The sequence below is a fragment of the Lygodium microphyllum genome, chromosome 27 (genome assembly GCF_053477565.2).
Source record: "Lygodium microphyllum isolate KBCC chromosome 27, Lygodium_microphyllum_v1.1.10, whole genome shotgun sequence".
In the NCBI taxonomy this organism is placed as follows: domain Eukaryota; kingdom Viridiplantae; phylum Streptophyta; class Polypodiopsida; order Schizaeales; family Lygodiaceae; genus Lygodium; species Lygodium microphyllum.
In genome coordinates, this window is record NC_141161.1 from 110,743,284 (window position 1) to 110,766,709 (window position 23,426).

At 40.6% G+C, this 23,426-nt stretch overlaps 1 protein-coding gene across 1 annotated transcript; it reads right to left on the reverse strand.

Annotated features, from left to right (window-relative positions):
* Positions 1-19,384: 19,384 nt before the first annotated feature.
* Positions 19,385-22,609, reverse strand: LOC148012710 ((R)-mandelonitrile beta-glucosyltransferase-like). The gene is made up of 2 exons (XM_087668888.1): positions 22,040-22,609; positions 19,385-21,664 (listed from the first exon to the last, which is right to left on the reverse strand). Exons 1-2 carry the CDS (start codon positions 22,527-22,529, stop codon positions 20,616-20,618), a joined length of 1,539 nt encoding a protein of 512 aa, XP_087525014.1. The 5' UTR covers positions 22,530-22,609; the 3' UTR covers positions 19,385-20,615.
* Positions 22,610-23,426: the final 817 nt, after the last annotated feature.

The following is a 23,426-nucleotide window of genomic DNA, read 5'->3' on the forward strand; positions in this document are numbered from 1 at the left end:
ATATGATAAGTTCATACAAGTCAGGAACATGTCAACACTTAACAAGTCAGGAACACTCAACCATTTAAAACAAAAAGTCCTGGCCAGTTATCATTTGATAAGCCCCTTATGCATTATGGGCTACTCGATTTGTATGAGGCGGGGCGAGTCTGGATGGCCGAGTGATTGGGGCTCTACTGGTGTGGGACTCCTGTGGGGGTGAGCAGGGAACATGTCGGCTAGGATATGAATGGTGTAATCCCAGCTCGCTACCGTCTCCAGAATTTCTTTAAATAATTCATTAAATTCTTCTCGTTCTTGAGCTGCCCTTTCTGCCTTTCAGCGTCTGGGGCCCGAGCGGGAGCTGGGAGTGCGTACCACTAGTGCTGCGGCCTGTTGCAGTTTTCGAGTCTCGACTTTCTTGACTCGAGGATTCTTCGGCCTTCGCCCTGGGTAATGTCGCTTAGGGCCCCGCTTCTTGGCATACCTCTTGATGGTGGGCACATAGCGCTCCGGTGGAGGGGCACGTGCCACATGCTCCCGCCTTCTGCGAAGAACGTCCTTGTATGCTAGATCCCCATGATTCTCCATGCGTTCTGCTGCAAAAGAAAACCTGCAGGACGCAATCCAAGGGTTAGACCTTGATACAGGAGACAATTGTTTGCATGGAAGGGATTTTAGTGTAGTTTATGAAGCGCATATGACAAGAAGGGGAGGGGTGAGGCATGCGGTGTTTGTTGTAGGGGAATGGTCCCCATGCTGATGTTTGCGTTGCCTCCAGTCATTAGCGGATATTAGTTTATGCTAAGTCGCGTGGACTGGTTGTCGTGGAGTGGGACAGGGTACATCCTCGGGAGGATAGACCAAAAAGGGAAGAAGGTGTATAGGAAGGGACTCGAATGATGATGCACTCCAAAGTTTTTCACACTATGTCCACGTAGTATTTTTTGGACCATCCATACCACAAACACTAGCACTAATGACTCACATCACATTGACTCTCCACATCAATAAGAAAGTCAGATGATGATGCACTCCATAATTTTTCACACTACGTCCACGTAGTGGCACGACACACACCCCCTCTGAACCTACACATCCTCTGGTATGTACCATCGATGCACCACCCAAGTCAAACACCCATATCGTCAACTTGTCGCTTTTATCATGCATATAAGAAGGTATCCCTCTAGATCATAAATTAAAATACTTAGCATATGCATAACTCTTGAGCCATACCGAGTACCCCATCTAGGGTCATAAGGCCTTGGATGTGTATCATACACTAGAGGTTATTGAATCTCCATATGCATGCTATCAATGAACCAATCAATAAATACATAGCAACATGTCTGCTCTTTCAAAGTCCAGCGTATGAAATCTACTTATACTAACAATTATGTACCACATCAAACATAAACTTAGCCTCACTTGCATCCAACACATTCTCACCATCACCAAAAATAGTAAAGCAATCCATAACTTGAAGCATCTTAGAGTTACCTATCAAGGCCTCTGACAAAGCATCCAAGATATTTTCCAACTGTGGAGCATTACATCTAACATCCTCTAAAGGCATATCCTTGAGCTCATGATCTGTTTCATAAATTATAACTATATCCTACAAATCATGTGCATCCAACACTTCATCAATCTCCCTTTGAGTCCCTGTATCAAGTAAAACATTATCTTCACAAACCTCTTCAGATGCATTAAGAAAATCTATAGATGCAATGACCGACTCTTTCACTATAAATCTTCCAAGGCATTTGTGGTTGTCTCAATATCAAACTATAGCTTATATCCCAGCTACTTGCCCTCTATCTTGCTATCTTGTTTTTTCTGATGCCCAATCTCTTCCATAACATACTCGGGAGGTGAATGTTTTGTAACTTTAGGCAAATCCACACTTCTTGTCACTTTCTTACATATCCCTGCATTATCTTCATCTCTCTTCTGTTTCTCTTCCAAAAAGTACATCTGTGTTTTGCCCTTTTGTTAAATATGCATCCAATGAATATGCATCTACCAATGATTCCCAACCAATTATGTGACGAATATATTTTCCTTCATGAGACATTTTACTATCAATAGCTTTTCTCTTTTCAGTTGCATACAAAGCATATGTCCATATTTCAGTATTTGGACCAACCATCACTTGGCCAGGCATTTTATCCAACTATAGACCAAAAGTAAAATCATGTACGATCGCATAAGCATTTCAAATAGCCAAGTCTTCCAACAACTTCTACATACCTCCCTTTCCAAAATTCAAAGCAAGAGTCAATCTTGTTTCTTGTGCATGGATCTTGCCATCTTTCACAAAGATGAGCTGTTGTGCCAAGGCCTCCTGATAAGAAGCACAATCCTTCCTTTCATGCTACAAACTATCACACCACATACATCTTTTTCTTGGTTTAGGGGTTGCTGCCCATCCCCTTTCCTCTTGTTCTTTCTTATCCAATTTTGTGGCATTCAACAGAAGATCATGCATACCTTTAACCAATTCATCTAATACATCTTTCTCCCTAACATTGGGAACAGATTACTTGACATGCAATCTCTGTCTTCTTCTATGTTTTTTACAAATTCAGTAACAGCTTCCTTGACATGCTTCCACTATGTTTTAAGACATGTCTCTATAGTCTGATCCTCTAGCAAATCATCAAGCTTCTCTTGAAGCTCGGGATCTACTGCTTGTAGAAACAATTCAATTTTTTGACTTGCAAGAGCTTGCTATTCTACAAGATCTAATAGCTCAAATCGACTTTCAAATTCTCTTAATAATTTGGTAGCCACAAGACTTTTATTGGATTGTAAAACCCACTCTTGAAAAGTCTTGCGCGTAATCAAACCAGTATCTTCAATGTAAAATTCTTCCCTGAGTATCTTCTTGAAAGCTACCAAGTCAACATCCTGCATATATAATTCAGTAATTCGCACTTTCAGTCATGTGTAGTGATCCGAACAAAATACCGGCTCCGTGCAAGTTGAGCCACTCCAAAGAATTCCATCTTTTGAGCATAAGTATGTACATATGTAGAAACATTCCTGCCATTGAACAACTTCATCTCACACTCAACTTCTTGCAAAGCATTCATCACAACACTTTCTGTTTGGGAAGAAGCTTGCATCACCCGTTATTGTTGTTGTACCTGCATAAGCATATTTATATTCTGCACTAGTTCCTGCAAAACATCAGTGAAAATTGTGTTCAAAGGTTTTCCCATCTTTTCTTTCCTTTTGACGACCTTTCACCTCGGATTTACCAATATTGGAGGGGTTTTTGTCAAAAGGTCATATCCACCGAGGATCTGAGATAGAAAGAAGTAGATATAGGAGATAAAAGAGAAGAAAAAGAATAGACAAGAGGTAAATACAATAAAGACAAAGTACAATGAATCAAATCAATATGTATTGATAGAATCTGGAATCCCTTGTCTGGCAGCACTACTCAGAAGCACTCTCCAAGCATTAGATCTCCTAAAGCTCCCTTGTAGACCAAAAACATGGATCAAAACAATAGCTTACTATCTGCTTCTCGAAACCCAAATCTGATGGCTCCGTCGACTCCAAAAGGGGGACAAAACCCCAAGTCACTAGGACACCTGATCTGTAGAATCTCCCAATTCACTCCTTCTTCTTCCAGTTCAAAGTGTTGTTTTCAGACTATCAACAATGATCGCAACGCTTGCAATTTCGCCCATCCTTTTCTTTTTATGAAAAATCCCAAAATTGGCTTTAAAAAGTCACTTGTTTTTTGCATGCCATCCTAATCTAGAAGATTTCTCAACTTTTAAGGATTTTTATAATAAATAATATCAAAATTAGGCTAAGATTATCCAAGAATCTAGTATTTTTGAACCATCCATACCACGAACACTAGCACTAATGACTCAGATCACATTGACTCTCTATATCAATAAGAAGGTCGGATGATGATGCACTCTAGAGTTTTTCACACTGTGTCCACGTAGTATTTTTTGGACCATCCATGCCATAGACACTAGCACTAATGACTCAGATCGCATCAATTCTCTACATCAATAAGAACGTTGGATGATGATGCACTCCAGAGTTTTTCACATTGTGTCCACCTAGTGGCACGAAAACGAGCTATGATAGATATGACCAACGAGAACAAAAGCCTACTTACCTGCACACTCCCTGAATCCTGGAGAGTCATGCATCGTCCACATGAGAATGGCTCGTATATTGGGGACCATCGACCATCGCCTTTGCTCATATCTTCCACGTGACCACCTCCTCCCACAAATCTTAAGCTCATCGACTAATGGACGGAGATAGGCGTCCATATTCTTGACTTTGTAGTGGCCAGGAACAAGCAAGCTAAGGATCAAGTGACCTTTCTTCGTAGAAAGCAATGGTGGAATGTTGTAGTTAACAAGGACTACATACCACACACTATAAGAAGTTGAGCGGAGACCGAATGGGTTCACACCATCCATAGCAAGACCGAGTCAAAGATTCCTTGGCTCTCGTGCAAAGCGTGGAAAGGTAGTCAATGTGGCGCCATGCATGTGAATCCGCTGATATTCATTGGACTCCATCTGTGGATCTATTTTGTGCATGCCACATTGTCACGCTTGCCAAGCCCGACGTTCAAAACATGTGATGTATACGGGGGATAAGTGAAAAGTGTTTAAGAAATTTATGAGGGATAGTTTGCCCTTGCAAGTCCTGTTGATACCTATGAGCACCACACTTTGGACATGTCTCGTACTCTCCTCAAAACAGCACGCAATCGTCGACACATTCATGGATGCTGTTGTAGTCCATGCCAAGCTTTCGTAAAACATGTCGCATCATCACGAGACTCATGCATGGTATTTTCAAGTTGTAATATATGATACTTTAGCAACCTAAAAAGAAAATTTCATAAAACACCTTGAAAAAGCACAATTGTTTTTTATAATGGTGCCGAAAAGAAATCAATGAAGCATACGTAGAAGGTACTTGAACCACTATAACATAAACGAGCCATAGACGCGCATGTTAGACACGCAAAGTCGGGCGCGTCTATCATTGCATCTATATGTGCGTGTAAAAGTGCGTGTAAATAGATGCGAATTTTGCGTCTATATATCCGCGCAAATAGACACCAATATAGATGCGCTAGCAGGCGTGCAATTATTTAACCACCTAAAATTGGACTTAATATAATTAAAAAACCAAAGTTAATAATTATTTAACCACGTGAAATTGATTCTTGAGCATGCACGTGTGCACATGATAAAAACCATAGAATTAAGAATACACATTGAATCATTAAATTAAAAAAATAGAGTTAATAATTAATTTTTCATTGCTCTCTAATGAATGGTAGTTCCTCTAGTTGACAAATCTGATATAAGTAATTAGCGGCAAGCGACAGAAACCTTACAATTAGTAGCAAGCATTGCAATATGTATCTCGTAATTTTTCTACTTGAAGATGATAAAAAATACTTCCTTTTTATTATGGAAATTTCAATTTAGCTTTAAACTTGACTATTGATTCTTGAGTATGCATGTGTGCGTATGATAAAAACCATGCTATATTTCTCAATAACTTCATCAATATCATCGACAATCACATTATTGTCTTCTTCTGTGTTTCCTTGAACATCCTCGCGAGGTTCATCTTATACTATATCATGCATATCATCCATTATGGTGTCATCATGCACATCATCATTAATTGTTGGATTGTCATCTGCTATCTCCATGTCAGTAATATTACCATATATTGGTTTTGAACGATTAGATATAGGGATGACATACCACCATCGGTTATTGTTTACCATTGGATGATACACAACCTGTATTTGAAAAACAAAAGCAAGAAACTTAAATACTTATTATATTGTGTATATGTATCACATGTATATATATTAAAAAATTAGCCTTTGCATATATACATGCTCGCATTGTTGAGGTAGTACTAATGTGTCATTCTTGTTTTGGTGAAATTTTGTAGAGTCAATGATTACAAAACCACTTGGATGACGTTTGATTGTGCAATGCTCACCATTTGTTATCACTTTTTTAAACCACTTCACATCCAGTACATAAATAAAGAATCGTCTGAAGTCAAGCTTCAGAATATCTTGGATCAAGCCACAATAATCTTCCATGGTACCATTGACATCCTCGATGTGAGCAAGGACACCACAATCTTGGGTATTTCTCTTTTCATCTATACGTTGAGTTCGAAGATGTTTACCCTCACACCAAAGTGCATTGAATAATGTGCACTAGTAGTAAAAGATAAAAGATCAAACATGTCAATTATTTATATAAAATAAAACTTATAGAAACAAATTAATTGATAGTATGTCTCACCTTTGATAAGCAACCTCGTGCATATTCCCACTCTTCTTGAGATATATTAATTTCCTCCTCTTTTTTCATTCTCTCCATTTCCTCATGTAACCAATCTATATCAATATGATGTGGGAGCACATTTAGATGATCTGGAAATGAGACGGTACGTCCATATCTAGTGCGAAATTCTTGTCTTTTGCTTTTTCTTCTTGCCCTTGCTTCATAATATAGTGTCACCCATTTGCTCATTACATCACTATTGAGCACGCAAAAACTATTTAACTTACGAAGTTCTTCTTTTGTTAGCACTTTACTCATTCCTTTTCCTTGAGGTACTATAGAGGTCATCCTCAAGTCTTCATCATCTTTCCATAGTCGTGGTTGAGAGGGATCCACTTCAGCAAGATATTCAAAGATATAAACAAGGGATGATTGCACTAACCAACCCTCAACCATGCTTCCCTCAGGCCATGCTTTTTGGCTCACAAAATCTTTCAAGGTTTTCATGAAGCACTCAAGAAAAAACATCCATCTTACATGAACTGCCCCACAAAGTGCAATCTCATCAATCAAATGTACGAGTAAATGTAATTGAGTAGTCAAAATGGATCGAGGAAAAATTTTCTCCACCAAACAAACCATCTCAACAGATAATACTCGAGCATCTTGCAATGTGTTTGGATCAATTTCCTTCGAGCTCACGTATCTGTCAGGATGTATTTAAGAATTGTTTATTTTTGTGTAGAAATTCAAAGATATATAATGAAAAAATACAATGTATACACACCTCACAAGCTCTCCCATCTTGTAAATGATATCGTGTACATCTTTGGATACACAATGGGATATGCTAGTAGGAAGTAGGAACTGAATGTAAATAATAGTCATAGATCAAATGATTAGTTGAGAAAAAAGTCATCATACCCCAAAGTTTACACATAGTTACTCCACTAATTACTATATTCATGGTTAGGGATACCCTTACTTGAATCATTTTGTGCCAATCGTGGGACTTCAAACCCGATAGTTGCTCTACACCTCTTTTCTTTTTCTTTATGAAGGCTCCCTTGAGACATCTCATACATCTTGTGGGTGTTCAAAAGCTATATATTTGTTCCTTCACTATTTTTTCCTCGTTCTTTGACAACATCCAAGGTGCATGGGGTAGCTCAATCTTTCCTCTAGGTCTAATGCGTGGCCAGGCTCGTCTCATGCGACCAATGTTACGTAAATCCTCCCTTACATTAACTGAATCATGAGCCCCTATCAAGTGATCCCATAATGTAGATACAACATTTTTGAATATATGGATAGGGTCCACAACAGGTGATTGATCTTGAGTTCAGTCCAGTACGGAAGACGAAGAAATATAGAGAATCTAACAAACAAACAATATATTATGTAAACAATTCATCATGCTAAATACTTTAAAGTCAATCTAGAGAAATGCACTTCTTACCGACTCATGCCGAGTGGAGGGTGGCTGTCGGCATTAATCCATCTCTCCTTCCAATCTCGAATGGTTAGAGATTGTGGAGTCATTCCATTAGTAGGGAGAACATATTTGGGATGGTCAATAGGAAGAAATCGATGTTGATTGTCGTAGATAACCTTCTTTAAATGTGCCGGCCTAGAGGAAACTAGAGAGGGACCGCAAATAGGACATCCATGATATCCTGATGTGGTTAAACCTGAAAAAACAAGTGAATTAATAAAATGCAATTGATTCAAGTCTTGAATTTCAAATATAGAGTTATATATATGTACTTGAACACTCTCTGTATCCTGGGAAGTCATACATGGTCCACAACACTTCAATGTGAAATCTCTAGAGGATGCATATGCACTTGTATCTTGCACCTCAATACCTTCCCATAACATTTCTAACTCTTCAATCAAAGGCTCTAAGTAAATTTCCATGTTTTTTACCTTGTGCTTTCCAAGAATCAGAAGGGACAACATTACATGTCCCTTTTTAATTGCCATGGATGGAGGAATATTATAGTTCACCAATACCACTGGCCATACACTGTATGATGTGCTTTTGATGCCAAATGGATTGATTCCATCCATACCTAAACCAAATCTCAAATTTCTTGGCTCTTCTTTGAAAATCGACCATAAATTATCTATATGTTGCCATGCCGGTGTGTCTGCAAGGATCCTCCATTTTCCATCACTTGAACGATGACTAGCATGCCATGACATGAGCTTTCCAATAGACTTACACTTGAACATAAGTTTTATACGTGGAACAATCGAAAAATGTTGCAAAACCTTACGAGGCACATCCATGAATTCATCTCCACTTCGTATCTTGATTCGCCACAAATAGGACACTCTCGTGCGAACTGATGAATCCCACGAAATAAGACACAATCATTGATCTTGACATAATCGAGGCCTCCCAGAGATGTCAAATAATGTCTTGCTTGCTCTCTCTTAGTTGGCAATTTGTTTCCTTTTGGAAGCATTTGTGATAATAACCTACATATATTTTTAAAAGTGAGTTAAAAAACCACCAACATATATTTTTGTCTGATTTCAAAATAGAACAATTAATATTATGATTCATAAGCCAAACTGAATTGATACCTACTTCAATAACGCATCCAAACTAACATTACTTCATCCATAAATTATTTACAAGTTAAGTATCTTGAGGGATGCATGAAGAACGGAGTACGTACAACCTTCATACAACGGAGTAGATGATGCTACACATAGTGGATCATTTGGCTTCGTAGAGTGACCTTCTCCCTGAACCGGTTGCAAAAATAGATGATGTACCATGTTGTCCAAAATCTCATCCTCTACGACTTGATGGGGCATTTCATGAGGGCTACTATCATGGTCGTGAGTCTCTACTCTTCTTGAAGACTCTGCCTCCTCGCGTCAACGTTTTACAGCCTCTCGACGCCCGGGAGGAAGCATCTGAGGATGTGGCACCGCATCCTGCTCAACCACAAAAGGGAGTTTCATGTACGTTGATATATAATTCCCGTAACATAGACTAGCAATCTTAGTGGTTAAAAAAACAATGAATACCGGTGATTTTTCTCGGTCCCATTCTCCATACAAGCTGAGGTGTGACATTGCAATTTGACGTGCTCGAAAAATACACCCTCGACAACGATCACACATGCATTTAATTTTTCGTCGTAGCCATGCATCTCGATTATGAAGACGCAATGTTTCATCCTCACTTGAGGATATGCTCATTGACTCATTAGCATGCACCGCACTAGGTGATGACAACGACATGATTAAACCTAATTCATGACAACATCAAAATATTTGTCATTCGTAAGTTTACATAAAAACTTAAAGCTAGCGTATTAATTATTCTAAGATCTCAATTTTAAATACACAAAAATCATCATAAATACATTAAAACTTATGATAAGAATTCACTATCAAAACTTATCTTAAAAACAAAAAATTATGATAAAGCCTAAATGCGCATCTATAACTGCGTTTACGTACGCGTCTATATTAGCGTGTATTTGCGCGTCTATGTTCGCGTCTATAGTCGCGTGTACATGAACAATAGACGCGCATATACACGCAAAAATAGATGCACACGTCAAAATTCAAACCATACTTAAATTATTTCTTTTCAAACTGTGCCTTTCCTTTCCTGCGTTTTTTGCGGTTCTGAAGCTTGAGTTTAGCCGACATGCAGTCTTTTCATGCCTCACCTAGTCTCTTCATGCCTCACCTCCTCATGACTCACCTCTTCTTTCATTTCAAACACACAAGAAAGAAAAAAGGAAAGCTAAGGAGAGGAAGAAAGAGAGAAAAAGAGAGAGGAGAACAAGAAGAAGCAGCAAGCAAGCAAGCAAGCATCAAGGGAGGGTAACTTACCAAGGAGAGGAAGAAGAAGAAGGAAGAAGCACCACCACCTGCCACAGCAAACACCCAAGGTGACTCTCTCTCTCTCTCTCTCTCTCTCTCTCTCTCTCTCTCTCTCTCTCTCTCTCTCTCTCTCTCTCTCTCTCTCTCTCTCTCTTTGTTTCTCTCTTTCTCTCTCTGCTCTGTCTGTGTATTAGGATTTCTGATTCCATTATGTATTGCATTTTGTAAATCATCAATGGCAGTCGTCGGACTAAAATCAGCCGACTGAGCGCGTCTGCTAGCGCGTCTACATTTCAATGTAGACGTAGGTATAGACGCGAAAAAATGTTTCCTCTCATTGCGTTTGAGGGCGCGTCTTAGAGCGCGTGTGATGGTCAATCTACACGCGATGATACACGCGCGCGCAAATTGACCTGGAATATGCGTCTGACACTGTATCTCAGATGCGAATATAGACGCGTTGAACAGAAGGTTGACTTTAGGAGCGCGTCTGAGAGCGTGTCTAACCTGCAATTTAGACACGGTTATACACGCGCCAGCTCTCCCAGCTCTGATAAAAAACAATATATTTTTGCAATGATGAATGTGACCAATCCCATGTTTGTGTTTATCAGTTTTCTTGTTTGTGAGAAACATTAGCACTTAAGTTTTATGCTCAATGTCTAAAGAAAGCTCTTTGAAAATGTAGGTAATATATGATTTTTTATATGCAAACAAATTTGTCTTTTCCCTGTGTGTTTTTTTACAGATGTCGTATCCTAGTTCATCTAGCAATGACCCGGATTTGGATCGCATGAATGATACATTGGTCTCGTTTGGCAAGGGGGTCAATGCATTTTTTGGAGGTTTTCCTAGTAGGGAAGACTTTATGGGAGAGATGACCAGACACCTTGGCCGCTCTCCCATAGCGGACGAGGTGTTCAGTGTCATGTCTGGAACGCCTCTGACGTCTTTGCCTGGCACTACTTTCCAAACTCCACATGCAGGTACTCCATATGTGTACTCCACGTGCAGCAACTATACGTGCATCGGCTGAAGCACAAGCATCTGCAGAAGCACGTGCATCTGTAGAAGCATGTGCATCCAACGAGGCAGAGGGTAGTCGACAGAGAGGGAGGAGGGAGAGCGAGCGGGGGGACGAGGCTTGTGTAGGGGTTGCCTAGGAGGTGGCGAGTGATCACCCTCACCAGTAGATCATGTAGAGGAGCTTGTACGCCAGTACTATAGAGTTACAGATGCTGGTGGCATCTTCCATGATGATGAAGGAAGGGATGTAATGGCGTACATGAGGAGCAGCGTGCATGCGACGTATAAAGATTGTTTCATTGCCTTCAAAAATCAGAAAAGCAGCTTGTGGCAGGAGGTGTTGAGGGTAGTCCATAGGAGGTACCCAAATCCTGAGGGTCAGCGATTCTCGGATGATTGGAGATGCACAAAGTGAGGGATATGCTTCATAGCAAAAGATCCCACCTCATGACACGCGCCAGGGACTCACTGCGGAGGCAGGAGGAGGGGAGTGGAACCTATACCCAACCACCTATGTGCCACCGCATAGAGTGGAAGAAAGCCAAGAAGAAAGCAGTAGAGAAAGTGAAGAGTTGCCAGCACGCAGAGGCACGACAGATCCAAATGGAAACCATGGGATCATCACATTACGGATCGGGCGGCAAAGAGTCGTGGAAGGCAGAGTTTGTAAGTATATTTTGATTTCTAGTTTTTTAAAATTTATATTTCTTTCAATTCTTTATATAATTTGTTCTAATATATTGTGTCTCATAATTGTTTGTATATATCATAATTGTTTTGCAGACTACTATCATTGGTAGGATACCTACTCCTAGAGAGGTAGGTTACCATCGAGGCCATAACCGCGCAGCCACATGGCTTCACTTCTATGAGGAGGGTCTCATCACTGAGGACCAATACAACCGAGCTATGAGGATTCGACAGCCAGAGGAGGTATGTTTTTCTTACTTTCCTATTAAAAGTATAGCTAATTATAACTTTTTCTCCACCATGTCTACGTAAGCAACCTTGATCTTTTGTGTGTGTAGGCGAACCCAGATATGGAGCATAGCGAGGAGGGGGATAGCGACGCTAGTAGCCATGGTGGTATAGCAAAGATGTTTCTTCTTCAGATTCGTAGAGGAGCACCATACCTCCTCTATGGCCTTGTTTTCTTATATATGTATGATCCATCTTTGAGCTTACTGCTTGCGGCCACGCTTTAGGTCGCAAGCACTTAAACTTCCCATGTAAATGCTTTTGATCTATAATGAATACATGGACTTTTATTTTCAATTCTCATGCTTTTAGATCCATTGTCTTTTTCCCAAATGCACAATCTGATGTATGGGAGGGGAAAAAAAAAACCAGAGAGCATGTGGTTGCTCTGTGGTTTTTTTTTGGGTTTTTTTTTTTCAGTTCTGTTTTGCGCGTCTATCCACGCGTCTAAATTGCAGAAAATGCACGTTTCTACGCACGTCTACAGTGCAAAGTACATGCGCTTATACAGGCGCTAGATAATTCAAATTTAAAAAATATATATATCTTTTTTTTTAAGGAGATTTTTTGTTTTCCATTCGCGTCTACAAGTGCTTGTAAAAGCGCGTCTATAAGCATGTCTATATGCCCGTCTAATTGCCAAATAGATGCACTAATGGACGCGCAAAATGAATTAAATAAATAGCAATTTTGGTTTATTATGCGCATGTATTCACGCGTGTATATGTGTGTCTATTGCGTGTCTATTGCATGTGTAAATTCGTTCATACATGCAATTATAGACGCGACACGATAGACGCGCAAATAGACGGGTGGATAGACGCACCCGTAAGATTTTCTCTACATTCAAAAATCGCGTCTAAAAGTGTGTCTATGAGGCCTTTTTGTTATAGTGAACAACTCGCTCACACTCACATCGCTCCACCCGTATTTTTCTTGCACACTTAGGAGTGCAAAGAGAGTTTTTAGGTGAGATACTCAGCACCCATCATATAATGGTATGGATGCTTCCTAAGCAGATCATATGTTTCAACATCCATGGGCATCAATGCATCGATCATTGTCTCCATCTCAGGCTTCAAGATTGTAGGAAAGTCTGAAAGGCTGTATGTCTCCTTTAGTATTGAGGGTATAGATAGGGTAGTGCCTTCCAAGTGGTGGATTGGCTCAAGCACTCCATCCATCACATACCCACAAACATTTCTAACTAGCCGCAATAGGTGCACCCCTCCTTAGGATGAGACATCACCTCCCTATATAAATTTTACGGCCACATCCAATGTTTTTATATATGATATTCAATTAGTTTGCGAATATAATGTATGATTGATATACACTTTTCTTACCGTTTTTTCTCAAAGTTTGAGATCTCATGATCAATGATGTCTTATTGAAACTCACCAAGGCATCATACGTGTCCTATAGACGAACGACGCTTTCGTCTAATTGCTAGCTTGCATTGAGAGCAAGGATACGGGACACACTGATTGAGATACATCTCGTGACCTTGAACAACACGACCTTCATCGTTTTTCATTTTGTCTACATTACAATAAACAATTTGTTTTTGTTCTCATTCTCTTTTTGTTTCTTAATTTGTTTGAGAAGGGATTTCTTCTCTTAACTTATTTTGTTATCTCCCCTTTCTCTTTCTTTCTCTCTCTCTCTATTTCTTTGTTGCCCCTCTCTTTGTTTCTCTCCATCCCCTAATCTTTTCTCACTCATTCTCCTCTCTCCCTCCCTCCTCTCTCTCTTTCCCCATTTCTTTGTTGTCTTTTATGTTTATTGTCTCTCTCTCATTCTCTCTTCCTTTTCCTTTCTTCTCCCTCTCTCATTTCCTTTCTCTCTCTCTCTCTATCTCTCTCTCTCTCTCTCTCTCTCTCTCTCTCTCTCTCTCTCTCTCTCTCTCTTTGTTGCCCCTCTTTGTTTCTCTCCACCCCCTTATGTTTTCTCTCTCGTTCTCCTCTCTCCCTCCTCTGTCTCTCTCTCTTTGCCCATTTCTTTGTTATCCTTCATGTTTATTCTCTCTCTCTCTCTCTCATTCTCTTTTCCTTTCTTCATCTCCCTCTCTCATTTCCTATCTTTTTTCTCTCTCTAATCTCTTTCTTTATTGCCCCTCTCTTTGTTTCTCTCCACCCCCTTATGTTTTCTCACTCATTCTCCTCTCTCTCTCTCTCTCTCTCCCCATTTCTTTGTTATCTTTCATGTTTATTCTCTCTCTCTCTCTCTCTCTCTCTCTCTCTCTCTCTTCCTTTTCCTTTCTTCTTCTCTCTCTCTCATTTCCTATCGTTCTCTCTCGATACACCTCATTCTCAAGAAAAACCCTCTCTTTGTTTCTCTCTACCTCCTAGTATCTTCTCACTCATTTTCCTCTCTTCCTCCCTCCACATCTCTCTTTCTCTCTTTCTTTATTATCTTTCATGTTTATTCTCTCTCTCTTGTTCTCTCTTCATTTTCATTTCTTCTTCTCCCTCTCTCATTTTCTCTCTTTCTCCCTCAATACACATCATTCTTAAAAAAACAAACAAAAAAAAGAAGAAAGAACAAAAACAAACCCTCTTTGTTTTTCTCTACCCCCTCGTGTTTTCTCATTCATTCCTCTCCCTCTCCCTCTCCCTCTCTCTCTCTCTTATATTTCATATTTATTCCCTCCCTCGTTCTTTCTTCCTTTTCATTTCTTCTTCTCCCTCTCTTATTTCCTCTCATTGTCCCTCAATGCACATCATTCTCAATAAAAACAAACAAAAGAAAATTAGAAAGAACAAGAACAAACCAAGAGAGAGGCTTGAGAATGGATTTTTCGTCTCCTCTTCTCGACGGCTCCTCTTCGCCCTTCGTGCACTTTCTCCTCTTCTTCGCGAACAGCGGTGGCGGTGAGAAGCTCTCCTTATCTCTTTCTCTCCCTCTCCCTCCCAAACGCACGATCTATTTAACTCTCTCCTTCGCTCTTTGTCGCAAAATATCGTGCTTCGGTTTCGGTCGGTTTTTTTTAGTGCCGTTGCTATTTGCATCGATGCAAATAGTGACACCGCTGATATGTGTCACAACTACTCGTCGCTATTCTCCTATATCCTTGTACTGAATGAGAATACATCAAAAGAAAATATCCCAAAACATAACGTGACAAGAAAAACTCAAGCTTTCGCATAGGTTATTGGCTCATCTTTTGTTAAGAAGAGATTACACTATTAATCTTAATGGATCTAGATATAAACCATCAAATTTAGGCAATCAATTTCAAGTGTGCTGACCTTGAGGCTCTTAATAGGGCTAATTGACAACTTAAAAGCTACGATCTAATTTGTGTATTTTTTAAAAATGAAAATTTTAAAAATTCAAAATTTATGTCACTTAATAATTTTTTAATTACCTCTTTCTATGTTAAGATATAAGAATTTCTTACAAGGCCCAAAATCAAGTCCACATTATCCATGATGATTGGATTGGAAGATACCACTATTATATTTGTGTTCTTAGCAAATAGCCCAAACATGCATTCAAACCAATGCTAGATGTTAAGAAAGTTGACTTTGTGCTTGTTTATGACCTTTAAATTCAATAATAAATTCAATATGGCTTAGTGTTGCACAAAGTGAGGCATATACAAATAAAAAATCTAGCAACTTCAAAAAGATACATATACAACATTTGGCACTAGTTTGTAGTTATCAAAATGCTATAGAGGTAAATGTATATCTTAACTATAGGGATAAATATTGGATATATAATGAGAGATCTTGAACAATGGAAAATAATAGGTGGCATTTTCTTCTCTTGGTTGAAGAAATGTGCAAAAACTCCCAAAAAAATAAAGATTCTCCCAAAGATTGTATTAAGGACCCAAGAAAGTTTATAAGTACTCTTGGATAAATTATTTTTGTTGAAGCATGAAGGCTAATAAAATTACGGTATTTTTTCAATCTCTTCCAAATAAGCATGAGTGATAGTATAATAGGATAAATTTGAGGCTTGAAAGAATCCTCCAAAGAAGCTTGTCCAAAATATTCATTCACAAAATGGGAGCACATTAGAATTTTTGCAAATGGACTCTAAAGTTACTAAAGAGTGCATTCTTAGAACCCGCTCTTCTTACTAAATATAGTATGATATGGTTTCAAGAGTAGATGGATTCGAATTCCCTAAACATTCCTTTTTCTCTTAAAATTTCTATTATAATAATAATTTCTAAGCAAAAGAAAATTTCACCTGTAACTTTATTATCCCATTTCCAAACCCTATTAATCCACATATCACTAGAAAGCTTTTAATGAGCATGTTCTAAAAATACAATCTCTAACAAGTTTTGTGTTTCTTCATGTCTATAGTGTCCCCATCTTGTGACGAAATAAATTCGTCAAACCCATTAGAGGGTTATTTCAAGGCCGCAAATTTCAACTAATGATAAAAATTTTAAGTGGGCTACCTCAGAACCTCTAGTGGGCCTAGTATAATTTTATGATTAGGAAGATTAAGGTTGCAAAGTAGTGCTAAAGAGCCAATTTATGTACTACATGGATAGGAAAAGCAAAGTGGGACCAATCATTATTTGATGTTGATGTATTCTCAAGACAACTAAGTTCTTATGGAGATTATGGTGGGTCAAAAGGGCCTACATGAAGTGCTTGGAATTGTAAAGTCACAAAAAGTAAAGTTACTAGTTGCAAAGTAGTCCTAAAGAGCCAATTTATGTACTACATGGATAGGAAAAGTAAAGTGGGACCAATCATTTTTTTATGTTGATGTGTTCTCAAGACAATTAGGTTCTTATGGAAATTATGGTGGGTCAAAGGGCCTAGAAGAAGTGCTTGGGATTGTAAAGTCACAAATAGTAATATTAAGTTACCATAAGTAATTATGGAGTACCCAAGTTCTGTATATGTATGTATGACAAATACATACATACATATAATTGAATAGTTTCTTTGGTGGTGATGTAGCTCAATATTAGGTGTGTATGGCAAAAATAATCAAAGATGTAGGACAAAGGTAGCTTTGAATGTATCGGTAATTAACTTGAATTGAATTGGAGGTTATGTAGCTTATTATTATGTATGTGTTGTAGAAGTGATCTAGATATAGAAGCTACTTATTTCAAGGTGGTTAATCATAAAAGTTGGGAGGTAGCTATGAATAAAGAAATGACTACATTAGATGGTAGAATCATAGCTTTCCTTAAAATCTAGACTACTATTGGACATTAGGGTTTAAAAGGTAGGACACAATTCAGATAGGTAGGCTGGAAGGTATAAATATTTAAGGTTCATAAAACAAAAGGGTACTCACACAATTATGGACTCAATTATAAGAAGGTGTTTTTTTTAAATAATACGGTTATATATTGAATTAACCAAAAAAAATGTTTACATCTTCCAAAAAAAGGGGGAGACAGGTCTAGCTGAGAAGTCTCAGTTACAACACTTAAGAGCTTTGAAACAGGCTCTATAAATAGAGGCCTTCTTTGCTAGACCTTTCAATGCAATCAATACATCACGCTTACATTGTTGCAGACTAAGATGGACAAAGGAAGAGACCCTTCCAAATAACTTCTTGTTCCTATGGTTTCAAATGCTCCTAATGGCTATATTCCTTATGACATTCTAGAGAGGCACCTTGACTTCTCGAAGAGGCCCAAAGTCACCGAAAAAGGCTCCCCTTGCATCAATTTTAGCTTGTAGTCCTACCTTCTCCACCCATCTACTTAAAGCTTTCCATAGCCATCTAACATCTATGCAGTCCCAAAATAGATGTTGAGAAGATTCCTCCTTTTTACATAGCACACACATAGGTGAAACCTTGGCAAACTTAGTTATCCTATTTCAAGTAGAAAACTTATTCATTAGGACTTTCCAAAGCACTAGATTAAGCCTTCGAGAAGGGGTACTGGTTCACATAGTCCTTGCCCTTCTTTTCCATGTCCTTAGCTTTGATCTAGGGTAATACTTCTTCCAGCATTCATGCACCTTTAACACATGTCTCACATCATAATGATTGAAGTCATCTCTTTTGACTGCCTCACAAAGCAACTTCCCCTTCTCAGTTTGATGGCACTTCATTAGGGCCATCGGTCTGATTCTAAAGGACATCGACCACTCTTCTCTCAAATTCATTAGGATCATCCCCAACCAGTTATTTTCATTCTCATTCAATTGAAATCTGTGCTTACACTCCTCCAACCACAAGAAGCGGAGCTCTCTCTATTTCCATATATCTAGTCACATCCTAAGCCCTTTTCCATGCACACTCGTTGCTAGCTTAGGATTGTTTAAAATAGGTGTAAATTCATCTTGATAAGCAACGTCTGAAAACTAGAGGGACTATAGCAGACTTGGATCTCCCCTCCCATCAAGGCAACCCCTCCATTTAAGCTCACGTATTACACTTTTCCAACTTCCTATTAGCATTTGCAGGTTCTCTGATTCTCTTATCTTTATTTTCAAGCCACATGCAAAGACAAACTGCTCCCAGTTTATGTATTCCCATATACTAGCTAGAAATCTAGATGACTCGATCATAGCTCTTGCTATGATGGTCCATGGTTGTTTAAAGTACATTCTGCTGAGTAATCTCATGGACGATCGGCAAGCTTTATCCTTCAATGATTCAATGCCTAGTCCACCTTCCTTCTTGCTGGCAGTAAGGAGATCCCAAGATATAGCATGCCACTGCTGTGTTTCACATTATGTCCACAGAAATAATCTTAGTGCTCTCTCCAATTGGTTCCAGCATGCTGTTGAAAATGCTAGTATGGCTGCAATAAATATCACACTTGAAACCAGCATTGAGTTGATGATCATCATCTTCCCTCCAAACATATAGACTTCATGAGACCACTTATGTAGTTTGGTTTGAAACTTGCTCACAAACCATTGAAATCGTTGGGCAACCCCTAACCTAGGGGGCAATCCAAATATTTGAAAACCTCCCATTTTTTTATTTTGAATCCATAAACACCAAGCCAATCCGGGGGTTCTTCCAACTCTACATACAATAGCTCAATTTTCTGGCAACTAATGGGGGACCCTAATAGGTTAGAGAAGTCCTGGAGGAGCATCTCCATTAGAGTGTTTATCTGCACTTGTTCTGCAAGAAACATATTTGAATTATCATCGGTAAAAAATTAAGATACAAAATAATCATTCATAGGTAGCTTCAATGGCTTGAGAGCCCCCATTTTAACCAACAAATCTAACGTGTGAAGTAGGGGGTCAGTGACAATAGCAAACAACAATGGGGCTAGTGGACAACCTTGGCAAGACCTATGAAGATCAAATGGCTTAGACAAGGATCCATTAGTATGTCTTTGGTAATTGCATTTGTAAACAAATTGCAAACCATCCTAATGAAGCCATCTCCAAAACCCATGGCTAACAAGGCAGTGGTAATAAAATCCCAGGAGATCCTATCATAAGGTTTATCAAAACCCATATTAATAAGAACTTATCTCTATCCATGTGCAATGGCCCAATCAATTGCGAGCATCAAGTTCATTATTGCATCATGTATTCGACGCTGAAATATAAAGCCATACTATCTCTCGTGCACAACCTTAGTGAGCAACCACTTGATTTTGGTAGCCAAAGCTTTGGCTAGTATCTTATAGGATAAGTTAAGCAACATCAGGGTCACCATTGTGACATCTTCATTCTTTGTGGACCTTTTGGTATTAACTTGATCAAACCTAGGTTGATTGAAGAGGGTAAAGCATCCGCTTTGCACCATTGATTAACTATTATACATAATCCTTGCCCCAAGTATCCCACATACATTTGTGTAGCTCTATTGGTAGGCCACCTATTCTAGGTGACTTGTCATTCTTCATGCTCTTGAGGGCACATTCTAACTCATCCACAGTGAAACGGGACTCCAACTTTGCTACCTGATCTTTAGTGATTTTACTTTCATACCTTTGAAAGAAGGACTGCAACTTCAAATCATAATCCCAAAACTTCTTATGCCTTTACCACACTATGGACACCAAGTGGCTGCGGAATGCATCCAGAATCTCCTCTTTAGTTGCTAGTTTGGTGCCATCTTGTGTTTCTATGCAACTAATCCATTCCGTTTTGCCTTTCTTCTTTAGAGCATCAAAGTAAAAGTTCATAGGAGCATCTCCCTCAGCCTCCCATTTTACCTTCACTTGGATTTTTGCTGCCTAAACTTTGTAAGCTTCCTAAGCCCTAATGTACTTCTCAATCTTCTGCAGTAGATTGCCCAAAATAGAGTCCTTAGGCGAACTCGAGACTCCAGCAAGAAGGGGGGGTGGGATCCATAGCAACTCTTCTCTTGTGAGCTAAAAATCTGCCATATTTTTTAGATGTTTGGTCATGCGACTAGAATGGTACAATTAGATGTCTAGAGGCTTGTGTGTCAAGTAGATTTAAACGAATTAATTACAACGATTGGAGCGATGAGGCTAATCAGTAGGTCACAATTCGAGGGCGGATTAAGCTAATTACAACGATGCAAACCATTGGGAGTGGAGGTGACTAATTTGTCCTCGAGAACGCCTGCGGGAGGGGTGTGATTGCAGGGAGGATGCTTCACCTGTCTAGATGTCAAGCCAAGAGCAAAGAGCTCCAAGTCGTTGTAAGAGGAGCCTCCTCTTGCACGGGCCAGCTTGGCTGCCTCTCCCAGCTGAGCAGCCTTGTGAAGATATGCTTTGCCTAGTGAACCCCCCATCAGAGCGCTCACCGCCTTTTCCACTGCGGCGCGGCTCACGCACCCGGACTTTTCCGGTTTGAGCTGCAGCCCAATCCCCCACACATGCTCTATGAGCCAGGCTGTGGTCTTCTGCTCTCCGAAGTCACTGGGCATGGCAATGAGGGGAACCCCAAAGCACACGCTCTCCAAGGTGGAGTTCCATCCAGCGTGTGTGAGGAACCCGCCCACCGCCGCGTGTGCCAGGACCTTGAGCTGAGGTGCCCAGCTGATGATCATGCCCTGCTCCTTGGTGCGTTCCACAAATCCCTCTGGGAGCAGTCCTGATGAGGCCAGAGAGGCCCTGCTGCTGCCTCTGATGACCCAAAGGAAGGATCTCTTGCTGGCTTCCAGGCCAAGAGCCAGCTCATGCATGTTTTGCTTGTGCAGAGAGGCTAGGCTGCCAAAGGACACATACAGAACAGAGGAAGGCGGCTGGGAGTGAAGCCATTGGAGACAGGCTAGGTCTTCTTGAAGCAGGGAAGGGCGCCCTGGTTGGCTGGAGTCAGAGGGTGCAGATTGCGAGGCAGAAAGGAGGGATGGAGGCAGAAGCGGACCGATCCCCCGAGCCGGCACGCCGGCAGCCCTGAGCAGCTGGAACTGTGTGGGTTCGAGGGCCTCGTAGGAATTCACCAGCACAGAGTTGCACCTGCTGTCGTTCTCGAACAGGCGCAGCAGAGAATTGAACTCCATGTCCGAGATGTCCTTCAGTAGAACGCTCGGAAGGGACGCCGCTGGCAGAGGGCCTGCCACGCCTAGTATCTCGGAGAAGGCCATTGAGTCGGCGTGGCCGGAAGTAGCTGAAAGCGGGTAGGTTAGCTATCAATATATGAACCATTGAGACTATCAGAAAAGTAAAGCTTTTCCTACAAACTACAAGCTACACGCTACAACTTAAATAGTAATTACAAGCTCAGTTCTCTACATAAAAAATAAATTACAGGTTCAGTTCTGTTACCTGTATATTTTAAGGGGGTGTGATATTTGATAGGTTTAACTAAACCAATGTAATGTGTGTGTAGGCTTATATTGTATATTAATAGTTGAGGTATAATTGTTTTGTTGTAGTACATTCACTTTAAAGTCTAAAGCTTTCCACTGTCCACTATTGCACATCCTAAAGGTGAATTCCAGAGTGTGTGTGTGGTGAAGGGGGTTGTAAAGTGTGTACTGACCTTTCACAGGCAGGAGCCCTTGTGCTACTAGGGAAGGGGCATGGTGATGTATGAGGTAAGAGGAAGCACAAGACGTCCACAGAGCAACTCTCGGGATACCTTGCTTGTCAGCTGCGAATTGGGTCCATGAGACGAAGGTATCAGAGATCACACAGCTGACAGGGGTGCCCTTCGTGTTAAGATCCTCCAATACTCTCTCGAACACACCCGAGGCCGCCATCTTCCCCACGGCTTCAAAGGTTTTGGGCGCAGCCATGGGACCTTCTCGGTCTTCGTCCGAGAGGCCATCGGGGATGCCAAGGAAGGAGATGAGGTGGTGGCCAGGAGGTTCCGAGTCGGTGCTCGTGATAATCTGGGAGAGACGATACTCGGTGGTGAGGAAGGAGATCTTGAAGCCATAGCTGGCCGAGAGGGAGTAGGCGAGTTGGAGCATGGGGTTGATGTGTCCGACAACAGGGAAGGGGAAGCACAGTGCATGGGGGCATTCCATTGTATCAGATGGCTGCACGCGGGAGGAGAGAGAGGCTTGCAGACAAAGCCAGAGAGGAGCAGACTTTGAGAGAGAGAGAGAGAGAGAGGCTTTTGAGGAAAAGAATGTTTGTGGCGTGACGCGTCGGATGATAAAAACTAATCAGGTCACGTGACAGACGAGCTGCATCACTAAAAGGTCGCGAGTGACTCGCGACTCGCATGGTTGGTACGAATGCCTTCCGAAGTGACACGTCACAGGATTACACGAATATGTGCTTGCCGACGATTCCGGCCCATTAAGGCGCAGCTTTCACTACGTGCCTGAGTTCGCAGCTTGCCACGTCAGACAAGGCTTCAAAGTTAAGAGCCACCAATTGTCAGTGACGTGCTTGAGGCATAGCACGCCACGTGGAGAGAAGCATGGAACGTATTTATTAAGTGGCAGCATCGTTGCGCATTGCCTGCGGCGGATGCATATATAGATTATAGAATAATAGATAATAGATGATAGATGGATCACGTGACATGAGGTTCTTTGCAAATTTTAAACAAGCGACTCGCGAGTATGCAATTAATTCCCATGAACATACCATGTATGCACACACGGGAGACAGAAATGATCTCGTGAGTCGTAACTTCTCAAGGACCATGGTCATGTGACATGTCACTCCCGCAGACTTTGTAAGTTTGTGGGAACCAAAAGCCCCATCGCACCCAGCGGGTGGCAACGGGGCGAACGGGGCTTGTGGCATGTTTTTCTTACCTTACAGTCGCACCTACTCCACAAAATACATCGGGTGAGAGAGACGATAAAAGCTCTACCACGTCAAATGTCAGAGGCGTTGTTTTGATTGGCCGTTGATCTTTGCAAATGTACCATTAACCAATAAAATGTGATGTCCCCAGTAGCATAACG

What these genes read in the sequence shown, in the direction of transcription:
- LOC148012710 (XM_087668888.1), bottom strand. Translation starts at nt 22,529, where the DNA reads ATGGAATGCCCCCATGCACTGTGCTTCCCCTTCCCTGTTGTCGGACAC. An exon ending in AGGGCTCCTGCCTGTGAAAG is followed by an intron (nt 21,665 to 22,039) that starts GTCAGTACACAC and finishes ACCCGCTTTCAG; the next exon opens with CTACTTCCGGCCACGCCGAC.